Below are 25350 nucleotides of genomic sequence, written 5' to 3'. Positions count from 1 at the left end.
GTGGCATCTTTAGGATTTTCTATGTATGGTATCATGTCATGGGCAAACAGTGACAGTTTTACTACTTCTTTTCCAATTTGTATTCCTTTTCTTTCTTTTTCTTCTCTGACTGCTGTGGCTAGGACTTCCAATACTCCTTTGAATAATAGTGGCAAGAGTGGACATCCTTGTCTTGTTCCTGATCTTAGAGGAAATGCTTTCAGTTTTTCACCACTGAGAATGATGTTTGCTGTGGGTTTGTCGTATATGGCTTTTATCATGTTGAGGTAGGTTCCCTCTATGCTCACTTTCTGGAGAGTTTTTATCATAAATGGGTGTTGAATTTTGTCAAATGCTTTTTCTGCATCTATTGAGGTGATCATATGGTTTTTATTCTTCAGTTTGTTAATATGGTGTATCACACTGATTGTTTTGCATACACTGAAGAATCCTTGCATCCCTGGGATAAATCCCACTTGATCACAGTGTATGATCCTTTTAATGTGTTGTTGGATTCTGTTTGCTAGTATTTTGTTGAGGATTTTTGCACCTATATTCATCAGTGATATTGGTCTATAATTTTCTTTTTTTGTGATATCTTTGTCTGGTTTGGGTATCAGGGTGATGGTGGCCTTGTAGAACAACTTTGGGAGTGTTCCTCCCTCTGCAAATTTTTGGAAGAGTTTGAGAAGGACAGGTGTTAACTCTTCTCTAAATGTTTGATAGAATTCGCCTGTGAAGCCATCTGGTCCTGGACTTTTGTTGGAAGATTTTTAATTGAAGTTTCAATTTCATTACCTGTGATTGGTCTGTTTATATTTTCTAATTCATCCTGGTTCAATCTTGGAAGGTTGTACTTTTCCAAGAATTTGTCCATTTCTTCTTCCAGGTTGTCCATTTTATTGGCATAGAGTTGCTTGTAGTAGTCTCTTAGGATGCTTTGTATTTCTACGGTGTCTGTTGTAACTTCTCCTTTTTCATTTCTCATTCTATTGATTTGCATCCTCTCCCTTTTTTTCTTGACGAGTCTGGCTAAAGGTTTATTCATTTTGTTGATCTTCTCAAAGAACCAGCTTTTAGTTTTATTGATCTTTGCTACTGTTTTCTTTGTTTCTATTTATTTCTGCTCTGATCTTTATGATTTCTTTCCTTCTACTAACTTCGGGTTTTCTTTGTTCTTCTTTTTCTAGTTGCTTTAGGTGTAAGGTTACATTGTTTATTTGAGATTTTTCTTGTTTCTTGAGGTGAGCTTGAATTGCTATGAACTTCCCTCTTAGAATTGCTTTTGCTGCGTCCCATAGGTTTTGGATCATTGTGTTTTTGTTGTCATTTGTTTCTAGGTATTTTTTGATTTCCTCTTTGATTTCTTCAGTGATCTCTTGGTTATTTAGCAGTGCACTGTTTAGCCTCCACGTATTTGTGTTTTTTACTGTTTTTTTCCTGTACCTGATTTCTAATCTCACAGTGTTGTGCTCAGAAAAGATGCTTGATACGATTTCAATTTTCTTAAATTTTCCAAGGCTTGATTTGTGACCCAAGATGTGATCTATTCTGGAGAATGTTCCATGTGCACTTGAAAAGAAAGTGTATTCTTCCGCTTTCAGGTGGAATGTCCTAAAAATATCAATTATTTTAGAATGCAAGGCTGAGACTGGTTCAATTCCTCTCTTCATAATTGAATTCACTCTGAAAAATGAATCAATCCTAAACAAGACAGCCAAGCAATAAAAAGCATTGTTGGTAGGAGACATAAAAATAGTCATTATTTAAGTAAAATAAAACTTTCTAAGTTAAATGGTTTTTGGAGTTTTAGATTAATATATCTAATAAACTCCTGTAATTTCAAGTTACTGCTAAAACAGTAAAGGAAAATATAATTCCTCATCCACTGGCCTATGCCAACAGTGAAAGGAAAAACTGAACTACAGAATGCCCTAAAATACTGCACTGAAACAATGTGCAGGGATGCTCCCGTCCACCACCCCCTCCCCCAGTTCCAGGAGAAAAATCAAGTGAAATAATAAGGACAAGTTTTCTTATCCTATAACTTTCTACTCAAGTCCAGTATCAAAACTACCACCTGCAGGGCACAAGCTAGAAAGCTAACATTGCCTTCAAACATCACTCAAAAAAGCCTTCTGAATTATATACTCTGTCACTATGTTTAAAGCTGATTTCTCCTTCCTAGTTGCAAATACATAAAACATACCCAGAGGCTCAAGAGAGATAGGCAGAGCTTTATAAATATTCATGTAAAACTAGCAGTTGTACTTCATATTTCAATAATTCAATGACAAATCATAAAAAGCATCTGTCTTTAATTTTTGTTGGTTTTAGGAAATAAATGGTAAAATATATACACTGTGGAGTCTTAATACCCCCATCATAGAGTGTGAATGATGGTCCGGTTGCGAAGCTCCTGGATATACTCTTTGGCATGGGCGACTGCTGTCTTTGGTGCCTCAGGTGGAGGTGGAGGGCCTTCCACCAACTTCACAAAATAATGGCAAAAAACCTTCTCCATAATCCCAAAGCGACCTCTGCCGTGGTATCGGATGCGTTTCAGGTACTGGCCTCGCCCTGAGGTGGACTGAGCTAGACAGAGAAGAAAAAGAACATTAGAGGAAACAACTGTATCCACAAGATTACAGCTTGATCAGCTGAGCAATTTCTGCCCTCTCCTCAACTGGATTCTAAGACTAGAATGAGCTCACTGTCTGGCTAGAGCAGGCTTGTCTCAAGACAAGTATCTCCTGAGTCCTTCCTTACTAAGGACCAGGCTCTACTCCAGGTGCTGGAGAAACAGGAGTGAACAAGAATAGCAAGGGCCCTGGCTCTGTGCAGTGCGCGCAGAAAGAGAGGAGAAAGAGAGAAAATAAACATGATCATTTTAGTTAGTGGCAAGTGCTATGAATGAAAGAAAACAGTGATGTGACAGACACCGATGGGGTGTTGGGAGGCAACTTCAGACTGGGGGGTGTCAAGAGGCATCCTTGATGAAGAGACATTTGATCCAAGACCAGAATGAATCATTCATGCAAATATCTAGGGGCAAGGTGTTCCAAGAAGAGGGAACAGCAAGTGCAAAGGCCCAATGGTAGGAACATGCTTGGCTTGGTTTAGGAACAGAACCTGCTGAAGCATAGTAAGCAAGGGAAAGAGTGACACAAACAAGGGGAAGAGATCAGAGATGAAGGCAAGATTACACAGAGCCCTGGAGGCTGAGGGAAGACGTTCTGATTTTATTCTAACTGTATTATATTCTAACTGTTCCTTTGGAACCAATGATCCCCAAATGCTGTCCTCAGGCTACTACATCAAACTAACTTAGGGAACATATTTAAAATGCTGATGCTGAGATCCCATCTCTAGATACTCTGTATTTGGAGTGGGCTTTGAAAATTAAATCCTGAGCAAACAACACTCCCCCCACCCCAAGCAATTCTGATTCACAGCCAGGTTTAGGAACTCCTGTATCACATCTGTCCCCTCATCTCCCCTCCCCCATTCAACATGTCAAAGTTTGACCCTGCAAAATTTGAAGAAACCTTTTAAACAGTACAAGAAGAAATCTGTTCACCTGTTCACCCACAGTAAATCAGGGTAGTAATTACCTTCTACTACCTTCTGAAATTACTTAGTCTTACGTTTTTAGTTAATTTAATAAGCCTTTTAAAAAGGTAAAATCTATAGCATATGTAGCAAATTAATTCACTTCAATACTCACCATTCTTTTACTGTGACAGAACTTTGTATTACAGGGACCATATCAAGGTATGTGCTCCACAACCCTCTAACTACAAACCTCTCATGAAATGGTTTCAGCAGAAGCACCCTAGCCTTGCCAAAGAGAAAGCTAAGGCTGAAAGTGATTAAGAAAACTGCCTAGGGTCTCAGTGAGATAAGGAGAGAACTACCACCCTTTTATCAACTTCATCTACTGGCACTAAAGAAATGAATTTAAGAATTTCCAAAGATAGGGGTGGGGGTCAGGTGGGTGAAATGAGTGAAGGGAGTCAAAAGGTACAAACTTCCAGTGATAAAATAAATAAGCCATGGGGATGTAATGTACAGCATGGTGACTATAGTCAATAATACCGTATTGCATATTTAAAAGTTGTTAAGAGAATAGATCTTAAAAGTTCTCATCACAAGAAAAAAAATTCTGTAACTATGTATGGTGACAGATGTTAACTAGACTTGTAATCACTTTGCAATATTGAATCATTCAGTTGTACACCTGAAAGTAATATAATGTTATACGTCAATTATACCTCAATAAAAAAAAATTTTAATTTTTCCGAAGAGAAAGCAGCATTACACAAATCACTTTATAATAAAGTACTACCAGGTGCCCTGAATCCACATGTCAGGAGGAATCCTACAAACAAAAACAGTGACACTGGGAAGAGTGTAGAAACTTCTAAAAAGATTTTACAAACATGATAGCTAATTTTATCCAAAACTGCTACTCTACCCAATCTGAGCACCAATTTCCAAATACCCTGAGAATAAGGAATACTACTCCAGTGAAGGAAGTATCAAAATTAGCTAACTGTGCAGGACTACATAATCTATCAAAACACAATGCTCAACCCTATCAGGGTCTACGTTAACTACCATTTTCCTTCCATCTCTCCCAAAATACATAAGAGAAGACACTCAATACCTGCTAAATGCCAGTTATGATTTCCTCCTTAAGCCATAAAATATCTGCTTACCTTTATGCATATAATGCCATCCCTTTTTTATGTCAAAACAGAAACATTAATTCTTCTGAAACACCAGGATTCTTTAACACTCTGGAATGGGAATACCCAACACAGCCACTCGGAGATCTGAATGAAATCAGGGCTTAGAGTATAAATTCCAAATTAGTTTTTTTTTTTTTTTTTTTTTTTTGGCCGCACCGCACGGCATGCGGGATCTTAGTTCCCTGACCAGGGATCGAAGCCGTGGCCCCTGAATTGGAAGCGTGGAGTCGTTTCAAACTGCTTTAGTAGGGAACCATTTCAATTAAATGAAACAATATGTAGATGCCTACTTTCATGTGAATCTGTTGAGAATGAAACATGGGTGAGGATAGATCCAAAACTGCTGCCATTCATTCACCCAACATATAGAAATTCCAAGTTTCTGCTGGGTGTGAAGCTCCATCCTGGGCTCTAAGGATACAGCAGTGACCAAGATATCAAGAAGCCTTTCTGCTTGTCCCAGGCCCCACCTTTGGAGGCCTCAGAGCACAATTTCAAAACCAATGCTTAGAGTTAATAGTCTTAAAACACTGCCTTAATAACATAAATCTCTTACCCAAAAACTTCCTGTGGTTCCTCTTCAATACTGTTTTAACCAAATGCCACAGCTTGCCATGTTCAGCCCTCTGGAATCTAGGCCATGTTCACCTTTTCAATTTCATCTCCTCTAGGTCAAGCCTCTACTTCCTCTGCACTGTTCTACTCACTGTACCACACACTTACTGCTCATCCCAACCTACGTGCCTTTGCTTAAGTGGTTACCTCACTTTGAAAATTTTTCCTCTTGGACACTCCTTCAGATCCCCAAAAGCGTATCTTTAAAAACCAAAATTTTCTAGAAAATCCATGACTATTTTAACCTATACTGACCTCCTCTTCTCTATTCCAACAATACCATTTACCTGTTACTCTTTTTGGTCCCAAACCATATGCTACCTTGTGTAAGTGTTCATGTTTCACCTGTAAAAGTTACTTCCTCAACAAAACTTACACTCCTCTTGTATTGTCCCCAAAGTTCATGCCCCATAAGGAACAGAAATGATTTTGAAATACATCTTCTGCTAATTAATATCATTTTTTCAATATAGATGTCTCTGGTAAATTTGCTCAAATTCTAAAATAAATTTCAAAGTTTTCCAAGTACATACAATACTAATAGTGTACATGGTTTTGTTCCAACTAGGGAGAACAATTTATGTATTCTTCCAAAGGACTATTACTGTCAAAGAACAAAACTACTTGTGCTAATGTTTTAAATTGCTAGAAAAGATATACCGTCACCTAACTATGTGCGTGGTATACCCACTGAAGGCACTCAAATACTTTTTGAATGAAAGAAAAAACATAAAGACATCTCAAAAGTGGAAACGACCTTCTAAAGATAATGCCCAAGATAATGCTCTTCTAAAGATAATGCCCAGCAGGTACCATGTATTTAAAATATTGTCAATATTTCCTATTACTTGTATTTAGGTAAATACGAATCTTGACATTTTAACTTTAGAAACTCTCCCCCTTCCTCCTTCATCATTCTTAGCCCAGAAAGCTGATTTACAAAGTCAGTCGTTCACTTTCCCTGAAGTGAACTACTTTAGATGCCATGAATCATGAAGCAGTGACATTTTATTAGTCCATGTCCACTTGTTAAGGCCTGTTCACAGTGTCATTAGTCATCATTTTAAGTTTGAAAAGGAAATGAACTTTCAAAGTCTGTGGTCATGCAACACCGGGTATTAGCTTTAGACTGATGACAAGCATTTGAGGGAATTACCACATAATGAGAACATATGCTACCAAAAAAGCAAGTCCCTTAAAATGCCAGTACTTACTTATTTCAGGGGACTGAAAGAGCTATTGCTGAGCCGAAACAGTAGCCAACAAGTAACTAGTCTTTCAAAGCTCTAAAAGAAGTCTATGGAATAAAATGTCTAGGCCTTTTCAAAGACTGTAAGAAGATAATTCCATTTCCCACATTTTATAGGTAAGAATGAATAGAACTTACCCAGGCCTCTCCCCTGGGGTTTCAGATTCAGTAAGTCTGTGGTGAGGCCTGGGAATCTGTATCTTTAATAAGAACTTCAGACGATTCTTATCAGGGAAGTTTAGCAAATACAGGGATAAAATGCCTGATGTGTCGTGGTCAGATACTTCATCTTCCTGGGGGTACTCGTCTCTCTTCCCTTCATAATGGAATTAGGCAACAAAATACTTAGCAAATGAGTTTTTAAAATCAAAAGAAAAATCCAAACTTATTAGCCCTACTTAAGAAAAGAGATTTTGACCCAGAACTAGATGAAAGGAAGGTGTAAGAGGGGCAGAGGTTTTTCATCAGAAATGTGCCTAAAGAGACCAGTGCATTAAAGGACCATTCACATGTGATTGGTTAAGTTGATTTTTGCTTAAAGGCAACATTGGACTTTGCTCCTTCATTTGGGAAGACAGGATTAAGCTCCTCACCCTCTCTCTCTATAGTACTACAACTGTTGAAACAGATTTAACGCAAATTCCATTTCACTTGCATCTAATTTCCATTATGAAATGTTGCCTATCAGCTAAGAAGCCAATATTCCTCTAAAATTGAACAAAATTAAATAAATTTGATTTGATATTCAGTCATGGGGCAGGAAAGGTCACCAAGAGGTTTTAAGCAAATGGTCTTGCTCTTCATTTCATCTCTTCCAATGATTCTGGGTCCTTCTAGCATTATTTATTCATGCTGCTCCCAGAAGAAAATGCTTATGATTAATTACTGTGGACTGCATCTTCTGAGTTGCCATTTGATTCCCCTCTGTATAAGAATATAATTAGTTATACAAGATTCAGCTTTAAAATAAGATATTTCAGTTGAAAATCATAACTCATTTGAATTTCAGAAGTAGGTGTGGTTGCCGGCATCAATTCCAGGTGAGTTGAGGTAAGATATTAACTAAATCAGAATAAATATCTCCAGTAGAGCAGAGGTTATATGACAAAGTACAATTTAGATGTTTTTTTAAAATTCTAATTGTTAAAAAACTATAAGGCACGGCTAACTTCCCCCAGAATGATTCAGCCTTTTACCCTCCATTTGGAGAGTAGCAGTTCCCATATCTTGAGTTTAAAATATCTTTAGGTAAAACAGTCCTTCTTATATGCAGGTTTGGCAGATTGAGAAAATTTTGCTTTGACATCAACATCTCTGTTTGATTACAAAACTGCTAAGGTTAGCAGTAATTGCTGCAGTAACTCCAGCCACTGCTCTACTTTACTGTGGTGTTAGGGGAGCGGGAGGAGAGCTTTGTAATAACCATTGATCTCTTTCTAGAAAAAGAGCAGTAAGAAGGTATGCTACCAAAAACTCCCTTACATTTGTACAGTGTACCAGGCTTCCCAAAACATTTTCACATACATTAATTTAATTTGATGTGGAACAAGCATACAAAACCGAGATAATGCTTCAGGATGTAATAACAAAGGGGAACCAACACATCTGGGTCATCTGAGCCTTCGAAGGCCCCTTGGCTTTTATAATTCAACAGATTTTCTATTCTGGTAATTGGAAGACTAACTTATAGGATTCCTTTATGGATTAGGCACCTGGCTTGGCACATTATAAATAAAGATTTTTTTAAGTCCACCTGTGATCCTTTATCTCCTTTGGGTTGACAAAGAATTCATTTTTTAAAAAATCAGTTACATTCTTCCACAGTTTCATTATGATTAAAGGACCACTCTATGTATCATCTCGATATCCATTAGTTAATAATTATCAGCAATAGGTTTCATGATCTCAGTCTCATTACGGAACAGGTAACAATAAAGCAGTAAAGTTAGGACCATTTACAACTGACTAACATTAGCATGCTGAAGGCTGAAGAATAAGCTATTACCAGCAATTTTCACTGGCAAACACAGTCCAAAGTATTTAGATATCAAAGACTGTTATTAGATGAAGAACTTGGCATCACTGTTGGAAGCCATTTTCCAAAGCTAAGAATATTAAAGATCTTACCTATATATAAATTGGATCTGAATTCCACATTGTGGTCTCTCACTGCCATATCTTGTGCTTCTAAGAGAACCTTAAATAAGGAAAAGAAAGACATTCATTTGGCTGACCTGAACTAAAACAGAATTAAATTTCTCATTTCTTATTGTTATCTCTATGACTGCTAATCACATGCCTTCCTATTGCAGTCAATTTTAAAAAGAGAATATCAAATTATAACAGTACTAAGGAAAAGGGATACAGTGAGCTTTCCTTCCTCAGACAAGAACTGCAAATGCAAAGAACACAGTCCATCCTGCTAAGTTTTAAATGGACTGTGTAAGCTGTAAAGGAGGAGATAACAACACTTGCAACAGTACCCTTGGTAATGGGCATTATGGCTTTGAGTCATAGACTTGTCAAAAAATTCAAGAAGCTCAAGGGCTAAATCTTATTGAAAATTCTTAAACTTTAGATCCAAAATAACCATTAACAACATCAGACAAGTGGAGAAAATCATACTGGAAAATTTCCTTTAAGAATTATTAAATTTGGGACTTCCCTGGTGGCGCAGTGGTTGGGAATCTGCCTGCCAATGCAGGGGACATGGGTTCGAGCCCTGGTCTGGGAAGACCCCACATGCCACGGAGCAACGAAGCCCATGGGCCACAACTACTGAGCCTGCGCTCTAGGGCCCACGAGCCACAACTACTGAGCCCGTGTGCCACAACTCCTGAAGCCCACGCGCCCAGAGCCCATGCTCCACAACAAGAGAAGCCACTGCAATGAGAAGCCCGTGCACCGCAACGAAGAGTAGTCCCCGCTCGCCGCAACTAGAGAAAGCCCATGTGCAGCAACGAAGACCCAATGAAGCCAAAGATAAATAAATAAGTAAATAAATTTATTAAAAAAAAAAAAGAATTATTAAATTTATACTCCAAGGATATTTTGAATTAACTTCCTCCAGAACACACTTTTTAAAATAGGGCAATTGTCAGAAATAACAGAAATCAGATCTTTCCCTCCTTTAAAGATGAAGAATGTAGTACAAAGCTAGGTACACAACAGATACTTAGTAACTGCATTCTGAATGGAAATAAATACAAGCATTACAATAGAGCCTCTTAGAAGTCTGAATCCAACAACCTCAAATATTCAACTACTAGAAGATCTGACTTTATATGAAAATTAACTGAACTATAGGAAATAATGCTAATATCCCCAGATGTCCTCAACTCAGCTTTTTGAAACAAAAACACTCATGTGCCTAGAATGAGTCAGCACAAATACCAACAGTCACGTGCACCTAGTGAATCAGCTACATTTAGAGCTAGAAGTGTCTTTAGAGATCATCCAATCCAACCCCACCTAGTTTACAAATAAGAAAAATGGAACCAGACAAGTGTCTTGCCCAAAGTCACGACAGAAACTGTCAGAGAAAAGATAAGACTCCAAGTCCCCTGAGTCCCAGTCCAGTGCTCTTTCCACTCAACTAGTTATAAAATCCCAAGCTCTCAGTTGTGGAACTGACAAAAACAAATCTTTTAAAAAATTTATCAAGCCCCCAATCATTAAAAATAAGATGTATCACTTCACTTCACAGACAGACCATAAAATATAAATCACTATCTGGTGCAAGTAAAAGCATCTCAGAAAAAAAAAATACTTAAAGCACAGAACATTCCTAAGGTATAAGGACATTAATAAAATGAGTCCCCTCCCCTAAATCTGTATTATATAAACTACACATTTACAGTAGCGAATTCAGGATTTAGGCAAAGCTTACTAACACCTGCGAGCCAACTATTCGCTCCCTCCCCACCAATCTTAGTTTACCTCTTTAATTATCTGGGCCCCTTTTTTGTCACTGAATTCCAACTGAGCCAGAGCCTGGTCAATGGACATTCCTCGTATCTAGAATTAAAGGGTAACAGACAAGAAAAAATAAACAAATTAGTTTACAAAGTCAGCATTCCCTTTTCAGTGAAAAGTAAAAGTCTTACATAATCCAAGTAACTTCTAAAATTAGCTAACTAGTTACATATTAATTACATCTCAATAAAAGTGGGGAAAAACTTTTTTCATTAAGAATAAAAATAGCTAACTAAACGCAGGCAAAAGAGAAGAAAACAAGTTTGAGAAAGGATGCCACCACCCTCTGTAGGTCAAAATCAAACTTAAAATTTTTAACCACTAAACCTGGATTATAATGGTTTCAATAATAAAAAAAGAGAGCGGACATGACAGAGAAAGATCACAGGTTGGCAAGGATCACAGTAGGCACTAAAGGCATCTCCTTCTCCTATAGAAGAAATGTATTACATGTGTATTTGCTGCTTTTGTCTTCTCTCATATATAAATTTCATTTTCGAGGTAAAAAACTTAAAAAGGCAACAGTTTTGAAATAGGTTGAATCAACTTTTACAGATACGTAAGTTTGCTTCCTGGATTCTCTAACTATAGCCAGGTTCTTGATGCCCTTCTTCTAAAGTATCTATGTATCCAACATGATTTAGTTTGTCAGGTAAAAATTAAGCAAAATCACCAATCTCTGAACTATCATTTTTGGATTACCTACGAAATGTCTAAAAATGTAATTATATTCCTCACTTTTTGGAAAAAACAGGGCAAGTTTTTTTGCTTTTTTCAAATCCTGGGGTAAAATTTGTAGCTTCTTTCCCTATGTATTATACAGTAATAGTCATTTTAGCTTACCAATTTTGCCAAATACCACATCTTGTCTTTGCTGTACTTTATTTGTCTTCGACAATGGTAGATTTCCTTACAAACAGGAAAAAAAATTAAGCAAGTTTATCAAAATGACAGTAAAACACTGTTAATAAAGTTTTTACTTTCTGTGCTTAATGAAAATGCTGCCATAAGAAATAAAAACATTATTAAGAATTTGGAAGACTTCCCTGCGGCGCAGTGGTTAAGAATCCGCCTGCCAATGCAGGGGACACGGGTTCGAGCCCCGGTCCAGGAAGATCCCACATGCCGTGGAGCAACTAAGCCCGTGAGCCACAACTACTGAGCCCATGTGCCACAACTACTGAAGCCCGTGCGCCTAGAGCCCGTGCTCTGCAACAAGAGAAGCCACTGCAGTGAGAAGTCCACGCACCTACAGCCCGTGCTCCACAACAAGAGAAGCCACTGCAATGAGAAGCCTGTGCACCACATGGAAGAGTAGCCCCCGCTCACTGCAACTAGAGAAAGCCCACGTGCAGCAACGAAGAGCCAAGGGTAGCCAAAAATAAATAAATAAATAAATAAATAAATTTTTTTTTTAAAAGAAAGAATTTGGGGACCCTTTTTCCCTATACAAAGTTATATTTTCCCAAATTCTCACTATGTTATAAAGATTACTAAGGGAAAAACAAACTGTAAAATGGCTAGTTTGTGACAAAATTTGCAACGCTTCTATACAGAGGAATAGTAAAAGACTTAAAGTATTTTGAAAACATTTAGCTGGCTAAAAGAACAAAAGAAAAGGTACAAAAAGGTTTCTTGTTAGTGAGGAGAACAATGGCAAAATGGATAAAGTAACTATTTTCATAAGAAAACCAATATTGTAAGTGTTCAGTCAAGAGCACAGGTTCTAGAATCAGACTACCTGGGTTTGAATCCCAGCTCTACCATTTACCAGCTACAGAATCCAAGCTACTTAACTTCTCTCTGCTTAAGTTTCTTCTTCTTTAAAATGAAGATAATAGTACCTAACACATAAAACTATAATAAGGATTAAATAAAGTAACCTATATAAAGTAAGTACTTTACAGTGTCTAGCACATGGTAAGATTTTAGTAAATGTTAGCTTTTATTATCTTTTATTTATAGTGGTAGGTATATCCTACTGAATTTTTTAATCAATCATCCATTAAACAATTTATAGTTCACAAAGCACTTTTCAAGCCCATTATTTCATATGATCTAACTCTATGAGTTGGGAGAAAAAACATTTTATAAACCTTTTACAAAATGAAAATCAGAGAAATCAAGTGACTTGTCCAACATCGCAAAGTTTGTAAGCTAGTGCCACCCAGGGAAGTATGTGAAGGGCTTAATACAATGTCTGGCAGGTGTATCTTTAAAGTTCCCCTCATGACTCTAAAACCCACATTCTTCCTACTATTATACCATAATGCCACTTAAAAAAAAATTAGAGAACATTTTTAAGGCAAATAAAAGCAGAGAAACCTCAAAACTTTCTAACATTCTGACTCCTGCTAGAAGTTTACAAATGCCTTAGGATTTACTCATTGCCCCATCTACTATTATTTAACTACATTTCCAAATGCTGAAGATCAGAATGAGATAGAATAGTAAATATTATCTGGTCTTCTTCTAAACAAGAGATAAAACTAATTTTTAAAATGTTTGCAGGTAGCAGATTGGAAAGCCTAAGGGACACTGCAAATAATGGCACAGTGTATCAACTATGTGGCTAGGTGCGCAAATTATTCCCTGTTAATAAGCAAGGTGTTTATAAACAGCATTAATAATTTATTCATAACAGGTATAACGGTTACACCAAAATCAATTTACCAAATACTATTTAAAATCCGAAAATGTTAAGGCATTTTCCAAAAGTCTTAATTTGTCCCAAAAAAGGATTACTCCCTCAAACAAAATTTGTGCAAAATAGAGAATTGAATTAGGTTTCTCCAAAGTGCCTATATAAAATCTAACCAAATGTCTTCACACAGGCACTTATAGAAGGAGTATATATGATGCAAAAGTTAATCAAAATAGTTTCAGTAAATTACAGTATATAACAAATGATTTAACTGACACTGTTCTTCATTTGCTAGAGTTAGGTAGATGATCTACTATTAACTATTTGAATTTTGCTATTTAGGATGTATCCTGAAGTGTGTTTAACATCCAAAAAGACTGGTACTTACAAAATACAAAATTTTGCTTTAGATTCTGGACCTGACAAATACTATTATGATTTCTTTATTTCCAGTTAAACCCAAGTCCAAAGAGCTCAAGTAAGAAGTAAAGAAAGCTCATTAATTATAGAAAAAAAATATATTTTTTAATTTTTACTTTATTTTTGGTTGCATTGGGTCTTTGTTGCTGTGCGTGGGCTTTCTCTAGTTGCGGCGAGAGGGGGCTACTCTTCATTGCGGTGCGCGGGCTTCTCATTGTGGTGGCTTCTCTTGTTGCAGAGCACAGGCTCTAGGCACGCGGGCTCAGTAGTTGTGGCGCATGGGATTAGTTCCTCCATGACATGGGGGATCTTCCCAGACCAGGGCTTGAACCCATCTCTCCTGCATTGGCAGGCGGATTCTTAACCACTGTGCCACCAGGGAAGCCCCTAGAAAATATTTTATTTATGATATTTGTACAAATGTTAAATTTTTGTAAATTTTGGTTAATTACAAAGTGGAGTCAATGCTTAATAGCACAGATTCTATGACAAATCAAACTTTTAAGCTCCGATGGCATAATAAAATATGAAAGTTAAAAACTCATTTGTTTAAGCTATTAAGATCTCTTTTTCTTCTTAGTTCCCAATCAGGTAGGAGGTCTTTAAATCAATAAATTAACTCCCTTAAATGAGGAAAAAAAAAAAAAAAACCCATAAAACTGTACTAATTCAGACTAATATCTAGATAGCAACTGAATTTTAATAAAATGCACGCTGTCAAGTTCATATAAAAACTAAGCAAATGACATTACTTAGATTATATTGATTATCCAGCAGCCCTAAATCCCAAAGGACCTTAAAAGATGTTTGCTAAACTGAATGATTTATAATTAACACAGTAATTCTATTTCTAAAGTACTTACCACAGTTCATTTTCTTAAGGATTCAAATGTTCCCACCTTGTTTATGCTATTATTACTTACTTAAACTTTTTAACAGATGTGTATGTATCCCACAGAAAATTCATATTAAGCTAGAAATTTGTCTTTTATTTCAGAGTAGAGCAATCTCTAGCAATTTGGAGAGGGCAAAAGGATTCTGAGCAACTAAAGGTAAGTTGAAGTCTGGAAGGAATAAGGTATCTCTGGAAGGAATCCAATGATTAAATTCAAACCTTAGGTTCAAAGGTTTGTAAATTACAAAAAAAAAAAAAAAAGAAGAAAAACCTCACAACCAAGTGTGTCTATACTCAAGTATAAAACATTGGAAAATCATACATATGATTTAAATATTGGCCAATGGCTTAAGCCATTCTTGCTAACCCCTCGTGCTCCATTATCAAGCCTCTTGGAGTCAAAAATCAGTCGAAACGTCTCAAGCTATTAGCTCAGTTTTAAAGTTAAGGTTCCTATCCAGGAGGTTAAGTCAAGGCAAATAAGTAAAACAAAGACAATCATTTTAACTACAAAAAAGATAGATCTGGAAAATTTTCTGTACCAATTAAAGGATCAAGCAAATTCCTGTATAATTTTTTTCTTTTCTTAACATGGAATAATAAATCGCTGCTAGCCACACAAGAGCAAGAGCGCTTTACCAAAATCAAGAGATTAGTTCTACCCACAAACTTACAGCTGGTCTCCGAGGTTCTCCAGGCAGTTGTGGAGGATAAACAATTTTATTCTTCTTCTCCCATTTTCGAGATATTTCAAGAGAAGCACTTGTGTGAATATGTGATTGGGGTAAAACGCTGTGAGATGAAAAAAGCCTGTAAAGCAACAGACATTTAGAATCTTTTCCAAAGCTTATCTATCTTCTGAACCACATCAGCTCCATTTTGATGGAAACTATTTAAGGATCACAAGTGGAAACATTCTAGACATATTTGTTAACAAAGAATCGGGATTACATAAAATACCACAAAGAGCTAGTAGTTTACTGAAGGCTAAGAAGAGTGAAAAGTCAGTAACTCATGTAAGTCAAATAATCAACAGATATTAACCCAAGATTTTAATTGAGGTATAGCTGGTGTACAACATTATGTAAGTTTCAGGTGTACAGCATAGCGAGTCACAATTTTTAAAGGTTACATTCCATTCACAGTTATTATAAAAGTTTGGCTATGTTCCCTGTGTTGTACAGTATATCCTTGGAGCTTATGTATTTTATACATAGTAGTTTGTACCTCTTAACCTCCTACCCCTGTTTTGCCCCTCACCCTTTCCCTCTTCCCACTGGTAACCATCAGCTTGTTCTCTATATTTCTGTTTCTTTTTTGTTATATTCCCTAGTTTATTTTATACTTTAGATTCTACATATAAGTGATATCATACAGTATTTGTCTTTCTCCGTCTGACTTATTTCACTAAGCAGAACACCAACCCAAGTCCATCCACGATGTTGCAAATGGCAGAATTTCATTCCTTTCTATGGTGGTCAATGACTATTGATTCTCTACTGTAAGTCATCTCAGTCCTAAAATAGATTTAAAGACACAGAGGATCTCTGACATGATCTGTGGAATTCCTCAACTTTGTTGAATAATCAAGACAAATAACATCACTTTCTAATCCCTAAGAAATTAATGCATAAAGGTGGCTTCATTCGCCTCCTGATGTAAAAAGGCACCACCCACCATACATGAAGTAGTCCTTCTGCAAAAACAAACTTGAATTAATCAAGCCTCTAGATTCAATACAGAAAACACAGAGACAGGGAAACCTGTTAAACATGAAGGGGATGCACTCAGCAAAATCCAAGCTGTACAAAACTCTACAAGACGAACAGCCCATTTTCTTCAACAAATAAATTACAAGGAGAAAAAAAAAAGAGCTGTATAAAGAACCTACAGATTATGAGAATTAAGAAAAAAGTCAGTTAATGGGTGGACTTTTAAAAAAAATTTTATTCAATGTATTTAAACTAAAAAAACAAAACAAACAAACAAAAAAACCCAATTCACCCATTTCTCTCACCCCCAACCCGCTGCCTCTTGCAACCACCAATCTGTTCTCTGTACCGATGAGCCTGGTTTGGTTTGGTTTGTTTTGTTTTGATTTTTTAGATTCCACATATAAGAAATATCAAATGGTATTAGTCTTTCTCTGCCTGACTTATTTCACTTAACATAATACCCTCTAGGTCCATCCTTATTGTCACAAATGCCAAGATTTCATTCTTTTTTACAGCTGATTAATATTCCTCTGTGTTTGTGTGAGTGTGTGTGTGTGTGTTTATATATTTACATATATCACAATTTCTTTAACTACTCAACCACTGATGGAAACTTAGGTTGTTTCCATACCTTGGCTACTGTAATGTAGCAATGGACGTGAGTGTGTATATATCTTTCCAAATTAGTGTTTTTGTTCTCTTCAGAAGTGGAATTGCTAGATCACATGGTAGTTCATTTTTAGTTTTTTGAGGAACCTCCATACTGTTTTCCACAGTGGCTGCACCAATTTACATTCCCACCAACACTGCACAACAGTCCCTTTTCTGCACGTCCCTGCCAACACTTCTTATTTCCTATTTTTTGATAATAGCCATTCTAACAGGTGTGAGATGGTATCTCATTGTGGTCTGGATTTGCATTTCTCTGATGATTAATGATATGGAGTATCTTTTCATGTACCTATTGGTCAATGGCATGTCTTCTTGGCAAAATAGCTATTCAGATCTTCTCATTTTTTAATTTGATTGTTTGCGGTTTTTTTGCTATTTAGTTGTATGAGTTTGTTGTATATTTTGGACATCAGCCCTTTATCAGATATATGACTTACAATTATTTTCTCCCATTCAGTAGGCTGCCTTTTCATTTTGTTGATGGTTTCCTGTGCTATGCAGAAGACTTTTAGTTTAATTAGGTCCTACTTGTTTACTTTTGCTTTTGCTTTTGGTGTCAGATTCAAAAAATCACTGCTAAGACCTATGTCAAGGAGCTTACTGCCTGCTTTCTTCTAGGAGTTTTATGGTTTCAGGTCTTACATTCAAGTCTTTAACCTATTTTGAGTTAATTTTGGAGTATGGGGTAGGATAGGATCAAATTTCATTCTTTGGCATGTGGCTGTCCAATTTTCCAAATACCATCTGTTAAAGAGACTGCCCTTTCCCCAACGTGTATTCTTGCTCTACTGTCATAAGTTAATTGACAACATATGTGTGGGATTATTTCTGGGCTCTATATTCTGTTCCATTGATCTATGTGTCTGTTTTTATACCAATATCATACTGTTTTAATTACTATACCTTCGTAATATAGTTTGAAATCAGGTAGCATGATGCCTCCAGCTTTGTTCTTCTTTAAGATTGCTTTGGCTATTGGGGTCTTTGGAGGTTCCACACAACTTTTAAGACTGTTTGTTCAGGCTTCCCTGGTGGCACAGTGGTTATGAATCCGCCTGCCAGTGCAGGGGACATGGGTTCAAGCCCTGGTCTGGTAAGATCCCACATGCTGCAGGGCAACTAAGCCTGCGCCACAACTACTGAGCCGGTGTGCAACAAATACTGAAGCCCGTGCGCCTAGAGCCTGTGCTACGCAACAAGAGAAGCCACTGTAATGAGAAGCCCGTGCACTGCGATGAAGACCCAACAACAGCCAATAAATAAATAAATAAATAAATAAAACTTTAAAAAAACAAAACAAAACACTGTTTGTTCCATTTCTGTGAAAAATGCCATTGAAATTTTGATAGGAATTGCACTGAATCTGTAGATTGCTTTGAGTGGTATGGTCATTTTAACAATACTAATTCTTCCAATCCATGAACACAAAATATCTTTGCATTTATTTCTATCTTCTTCAATTTCTTTCATTAATGTCTTGTAGTTTTTAATATACAAGTCTTTCATCTCCTTGGTTAAATTTATTTCTAGGTATTCTATTCTTTTTGATGCAATTTTAAGTGGGTTATTTGATTAATTTATCTTTCTGATAGTTCTTTATTAGTATAAAGAAACAAAAGATTTTTGTTTGATTTTGTATCTCGCAACTTTACTGAATTTGTTTATTAGTTTTAATAGTTTTTTGGAGTCTTTAGGGTTTTCTTATCATGTCATCTGTAAATAGTGATAGTTTTACTTCTTCCTTTCCAATCTGGATACCTTTTATCTCTTTTTCTTGTCTAATTTCTGCAGCTAGAACTTCCAATACCATGTTGAATAAAAGTGGCGAGAGCGTACATCATCGTCTTTGTTCCTGACCTTAGAGGAAACGTTTTCAGCCTTTCACCATTGAGTATGATGTTAGCTGTGGACCTGTCATATATGGCCTTTATTATGTTGAGGTATGTTCACTCAATACCTGCTTTGTTGAGAGTTTTTATCAAAAATGGATGTTGAATTTTGTCAAATGCTTTTCCTGCATGTCAATATTGAGACGATCATATGATTTTTATCCTTCATTGTGTTAACGTGGTGAATTGCACTGACTGGTGTGCAGATGTTGAACCATCCTTACATTTTTGGAATACATCCCACTTGATCACGATGTATGATCCTTTTAATGTATTGGTGAATTCAGTTTGCTAAGAATTTGTTGAGGATTTTGCATACATGCTCATCGGGGATACTGCCTGTAACTTTTTGTGTGTGGCACCCTTGTCCGGTTTCGGTATCAGGAAAATGCTGGCCTCATAAAATATGTTTGGAAGAATTCTGCCCTCCTCTATCTTTTGGGAGAGTTTGAGAAAGACTGATTTTAATTCTTCTTTTAATGTTTGGTAGAATTCACCAGGGAAGCCATCTGGCCTGGACTTTTGTTTGTTGGATGGCTTTTGATTACTCATTCAATCTCCTTGCTAGTAATCAGTCTGCTCAGATTTTCTGTTTCATCATGATTCAGTCTTAGTAGGTTATATGTTTCTAGGAATTTCTCCATTTCTTCTAGGTTGCCCAATCTGTTGGCATATAATTATATATAGTAGTCTCTTAAGATCCTTTGTATTTCTGTGGTATCACTGTCACACTCCTCTTTCATTTCTGATTTTATTTACTAGAGTCCTCTCTCTTTTTTCTTGTTGAGTCTAGCTAAAGGTTTGTCAGGTTTGGGGTTTCTTTTTTTTTTTTAATCTTTTCAAAGAATCAGCTCTTAATTTTATTGATCTTTTCTATTGTCTTTTTAGTCTCTAGTTCATTTATTTCTGCTCTAACCTTTATTTCCTTCCTTCTACTAACCTTGGACTTCATTTCTTCTTCTAGTTCCTTGAGGTGTAGAGTTAGGCTGTTTCTTCAGACTTTTCTTATTTCTTGAGGTAGACATTTATTGCTGTGAACTTCCCTCTTAGAACTGCTTTTGCTGCACTGCATAAATTCTGCTATGTTACATTTCCATTTTCATTTTCCTCAAGGCATTTTTTTATTTCTTCTTTGACCCACTGGTTATTCAGTAGCATATTGTTTAATCTCCTGAACTCACATCCTCCTACAGACACACTGAGTCTACAGCTACATGTGGAACAACTTCCTCTTAAAAAAAACTAAAGGCTGGCTGGGTGACAACTACATATCAGGCAAACAAGAAGAAAACGACATCAAAGCAGGTAGGAAAGGTTGGCTCACAATCCTGCCATAAACCCCACCCCCAGTATGGCAACCCACAACTGGGAGGGAACTCAAAACCCAGAGCTTCTCCCTGAGAAACAAAGGGTTCAAACCCCACATGAGGAACTGCAACTTTTAAGACATGCACTTGAGATGAACCCACAAAACACCTAATTTTGAAAACCAATTGAGCTCATGGCCTGAGACCCACAAGATGGAGACAATCAGAGAAACACCTCTTAAAGAGTCACACTCAGAAACTCACCTGCCCCAATGCCCAGCTCAGGGGCAGCTGATTGCACCCATATGTAAAGTAAAGGAGGCTCACCTGCTTACAGTAAAACCTCAAGCTAGGGGGACTTCCCTGGTGGCACAGTGGGTAAGACTCCACGCTCCCAATGCAGGGGGCCTGGGTTCGATACCTCATCAGGGAACTAGATCCCACATGCATGCCACAACTAAGAGTTCACATGCCACAACTAAGGAACCCGTGCGCCACAACTAAGGAGCTGGCAAGCCGCAACTAAGGAGCTCTGGAGCTGCAATTAAGGAGCCCGCCAGCCACAACTAAGGAGCTGGTGAGCCACAACTAAGGACCCCACAAGGAGCAACTAAAGAGTCCTCCTGCCACAACTAAGACCCTGTGCAACCAAATAAATAAATAAATATTAAAAAAAAAACAAAACCCTCAGCCTGGGGACCTCCCTGGCAGTCCAGTGGTTAGGACTCCATACTCTCACTGCTGAGGGCCCAGGTTCAATCCCTGGTCGGGGAACTAAGATCCCACAAGCCATGTGGCACGGCCCAAAGCAAACAAACAAACAAAAAAAAAAAACACGTCAGCCTGTGGATCAGGCATCCAATTTAACACACACATTTAGAAGCCTGCTGGAACACTCACTCTATGGGGATGGAGACTAGTGGGCGCCATCTTTGCCCTCTCCCTTTGCCGTGTCCCCTGCATTGGCAGGCAGATTCTTAACCACTGCGCCACCAGGGAAGAAGTCCCCAGGATATAACTTGATTGCCTGGCTCTGGAGGTCAGGGGAGCTTGCGCTCCTGGTCACATGGGACTGTAATAATAGGTGTCACCCAGAAAGGAGCTCATAACCCTGTTTGGCACCGTGATTTTTATGACTGCTGCTAGGGGACACATCTACATCACCTGACTCTGGTGACCAGTAGGGCTTATGCCTGTGGGCCCCCCAGCACTGTAACCAACAGAGAAAGAGTTCCTAAACAGCTGCCACCCCCAGGGCACAGCAAGAGGCAACAGACCTCTGAGGTCTGTCTTTTTGTGAAGGAGGCCTATTAGCTAATCATCACGACTGTGGCCTGGGGGCAGGCTTCTAATTAAACAGCATATGGAGGGGCTGACTGTAATCCTTTACACACGGCTGGTGCAGTTTCTGCAGCTGACATCCAGAGGATGCCCATCACCTGGCCCTGATGGCCAAAGGGGCTTGTGTTCTGGGGTCTCATGGGACTGTGGCAATTGGGGAGGGATGGTTCTTGGCAGGCTACCATCCTCAGGAGACTGTGCAGACAGCAGACCAAGACACACTCCCCATTCTTTCTGTGAAGGAGGCCACTCTGCCTGTCCTGGAGCTTTCGACTGAGTGGCAGGCCTCAAGTCTGGCACACGTTTGGTGGCCTATGGAGCTGCTCTCAACAATGCAGGCTGTAGACACCATCTTGGTGCTCTTTCTCTGCCTTGCTCCAGCTCACCAGTATCTCCAAAAAAAGTTTATACACTCATCTGGACGGTGTATCCTGATTTCTGCAACTGCTGCCCAGGGGACAGATCATGTGGCTCTGGGGGCCAGCAGGGCTTACATTTGTGGCCTCCCAGAACTGAATATATCTGCATACTTATAAAGCTGCTGCCTGAGGGTCTAGCTTCCAGTCCAACTGAATCTAGGTGCTGAAACCCTCCTCTTTGGGACACTGTCTATTCTTGGCACATCCTCAACTACTGGGAGCTACTAATAACATAACAGGATGCTTGGACAAGCACAGAAGTTTGAGAGATGACCAAAAGCTGGGGCAGGGCTGAATAAAAACTTTTATCTCTTACATGAGGCCACTCCTTCAAGACTGGGAGAAGTAGTCGTTTCTTCTACTGTATAGAAACCAACACAGAGAGTCAAGCAAAATAAAGAAACAGAGGAATATGTTCCAAGTCAGTTAACAAGATAAAACCTCAGAAAAATATCTTAATGAAACAGAGATAAGTAATTTACCTGATAAAGAGTTCAAAGTAATGGTCATAAAGATGCTCACCGAACTGGGAAGACAAATGGATGAACACAGCGAAATCTTCAATAAAGAGATGGAAAGTATAAGAAAATACCAAACAGAAGTCACAGAGCTTAAGAATATAATAACTGAACTGAAAAATACACTAGAAGTGTTCAACAGCAGACTGGATAAAGCAGAAGAAAGAATCAGTCAACTTGAAGAAAAGGCAGTGGAACTCACCCAAGCAGAGCAGCAAAAAGAAAAAGAATGAAAAAATTTGACTATAGCTTAAGAGACTTATGGGGCAATATCAAACAGACTAACATTTGCATTATAGGGCTTCCAGAAAGAGAAAGAAAAGGGCAGAAATCTTACTTGAAGAAATAATGGCTGGGGAATTCCCTGGAGGTCCAGTGGTTGGGACTCCGGGCTATCACTGCCAAGGGCCAGAGTTCGATCCCTGGTCAGGGAACTAAGATCCCGCATGGCCAAAATAAATAAATAAGTAAATAAATAAATTACTATCCCTCTACTCTACCATTAAAACTCCTCTTAAGAATGGACTTGAGGACATGGGGTGGGGGGGGGAAGCTGGGGCGAAATGAGAGTAGCATGGACATATATACACTACCAAATGTAAAATAGTTAGCTAGTGGGAAGCAGCAGCAAAGCACAGTGAGATCAGCTCAGTGCTCTGCGGATGACCTAGAGGGGTGGGATAGGGAGGGTGGGAGGGAGGCTCAAGAGGGAGGGGATATGGGGACATATGTATGCATATGGCTGATTCACTTTGGTGTACAACAGAAACTAACACAGTATTGTGAAGCAATTATACTCTAATAAAGACCTATTTAAAAAAAAAAAAAAAACTCCTCTTAAAAAAAAAAAAAAAGAGAGAAAAAGAAATAATGGCCAAAAACTTCCCTAACTTGGGGAAGGAAACAGACATTCAGATCTAGGAAGCCCAGAAAGTTCCAAGTAAGATGAACCCAAAGAGACCCACACCAAGACACATTATAATTAAAATGTCAAAAGTTAGACAAAGAATATTAAAAGCAGCAAAAAAAAAACAAACAAAAAGTCTTGTCACATACAAGGGAACCCCCATAAGCCTATCCACAGATTTTTCAGCACAAATTTTGCAGGCCAGAAGGGAGTGGCATTCAAACATTCAAAGGGCTGAAAGAGAAAAAACTTTCAACCAAGAATACTCTACCTGGCAAAGTTATTCAGAATTGAAGGAGAAAGAGAGTCTTCCAGACAAGCAAAAGCTTAAAAGGGTTCCTCACCACTAAACTGACCTTACAAGAAATAAGAAATGTTAAAAAGACTTCTTTAAGTGTGGACTACTATAATCTTAAAAGTACAAAAGTTATTTAACCATTGGAAATTTGAACATTAACTGGACATTTGATATTTTTTAATAAGATACATGGTGAAATATTTATGGATGAAATAATATACTATCTGGGATTTGTTTCAAAATATGATGGGGAAGAGCAGGGGCTCTAGATAAAACAAGAAAACAAGAAAACAAGATAGGCCATGAGTTAATAATTGTTGGAGTTGGGTGATGGGTTCATGAGGGTTCATCATATTGTCTACTTTTGTTTACATCTGGATATAGCCAAATAACAACAAACTTTGGTGTTTCCCTACTGCTCAGAGTATAGTCTAAACTCCTTAACAAGACACAGAAGGCCTTTCATAATCTAACACCAGCCTGGCCATCTCAGCTTATTCACCTTAAAGCCTAACCACACAAACACTCACTGTTCCCTGAACAAGCCACATTCTTTCATATCTTTACACTTTTGCTCATGTTGTTTTCTCCTCCCTTATTATCTCCTGAATGAAATGCTTGTCCTGTTTTAAGTCCCAGCTCAAGTGTCACCTCAATGTGAACCTGATCCCTTCTCCAAGACAACCAATCCCCCCATTGCTTAGTACTTTGTTCTTGCCAGCCATATAGCAATGAGTTGTACTACTCCTGAACTGTAAGGCGGCTGCAGAAGAATGAGTTCCTGTAGTAAGTGTATTGATTTGAGCATTTGGAGGGCAAGCATGACATCCTTTGTATTTTAGCACCAAAGACAATATCTGGCACATACATACTGAGTAAATATTTAACCCAGACTTAAATATTCAAAGTTGTTGTATATTGGCAGATTCTCACACAATATATGCAATTAGATTATATACTTGGCAAAGTCTTTTTTTTTAGTCCTCAAACCATTCAGGCTAAAGAATTTTAAAAACCTATTCTTCTAGTGGCTCACTTCTCCTACTCTACCTCAAGTTCACTGATCAGTGCCATCAAAATACCTAACAAAATCTGTACTTTTGCCATCCACATTTAGCTTGCACTATTTTAACTGAAAAGCACACAACCAGAACATATGATGTAAGAGGACAGAATTTTCTAATAAAACTATAAGCCAGGTGATGAGGGCAGAGACTACAGAGTCAACAAGACCTGGGTCTAAATCCTAACTCTAATACTAGATGAATGGCCTTGGGGAAGTCACATAACTTTCTAGACCTCAGTTTTCTCATCAGTAAATGGAGTAATAATAGTAATTACCTCATAGGCTTCTTTTGTTTTTTTTTTTTAAAAACGGGTATTTTTATTTATTTATTTATTTTTGGCTGTGTTGGGTCTTCGTTTCTGTGCGAGGGCTTTCTCTAGTTGTGGCAAGCGGGGGCCACTCTTCACCGTGGTGCGCGGGCCTCTCACTATCGCGGCCTCTCTTGTTGCGGAGCACAGGTTCCAGATGCGCAGGCTCAGTAGTTGTGGCTCACGGGCCCAGTTGCTCCGCGGCATGTGGGATCTTCCGAGACCAGGGCTTGAACCCGTGTCCCCTGCATCAGCAGGCAGATTCTCAACCACTGCGCCACCAGGGAAGCCCACCTCATAGGCTTCTTTTTTTTTTGGCCACACCGCGAGGCATGCGGTATCTTAGTTCCCCAACCAGGGATAGAACCCACGCCCCCTG

The 25350-nt window shown here is 38.1% G+C and overlaps 1 protein-coding gene across 2 annotated transcripts in view; it reads right to left on the bottom strand.

Moving 5' to 3' along the window:
* Positions 1-2277: 2277 nt before the first annotated feature.
* MRPL22 (mitochondrial ribosomal protein L22) overlaps positions 2278-25350 on the bottom strand; it is a 36214-nt gene continuing 13141 nt past the window's right edge. The window contains exons 3-7 of one of the 2 annotated variants that reach the window (XM_061189907.1): positions 15206-15323; positions 11416-11481; positions 10537-10614; positions 8725-8794; positions 2278-2574 (exon numbers count right to left, since the gene is read on the bottom strand). In XM_061189907.1, coding sequence (XP_061045890.1) covers positions 2363-2574; positions 8725-8794; positions 10537-10614; positions 11416-11481; positions 15206-15323 — 544 coding nt within the window. In that variant the 3' untranslated portion in view covers positions 2278-2362. Of the gene's footprint in view, positions 2575-8724; positions 8795-10536; positions 10615-11415; positions 11482-15205; positions 15342-25350 lie in introns of both variants that reach the window. The other variant, XM_061189905.1, reaches the window with a different exon arrangement.

This window comes from Eubalaena glacialis, chromosome 4 (genome assembly GCF_028564815.1).
Source record: "Eubalaena glacialis isolate mEubGla1 chromosome 4, mEubGla1.1.hap2.+ XY, whole genome shotgun sequence".
Classification (NCBI taxonomy): domain Eukaryota; kingdom Metazoa; phylum Chordata; class Mammalia; order Artiodactyla; family Balaenidae; genus Eubalaena; species Eubalaena glacialis.
The sequence above is the reverse complement of the archived record's forward strand: the minus strand, read 5'-3'. Positions and strand labels throughout refer to the sequence as shown.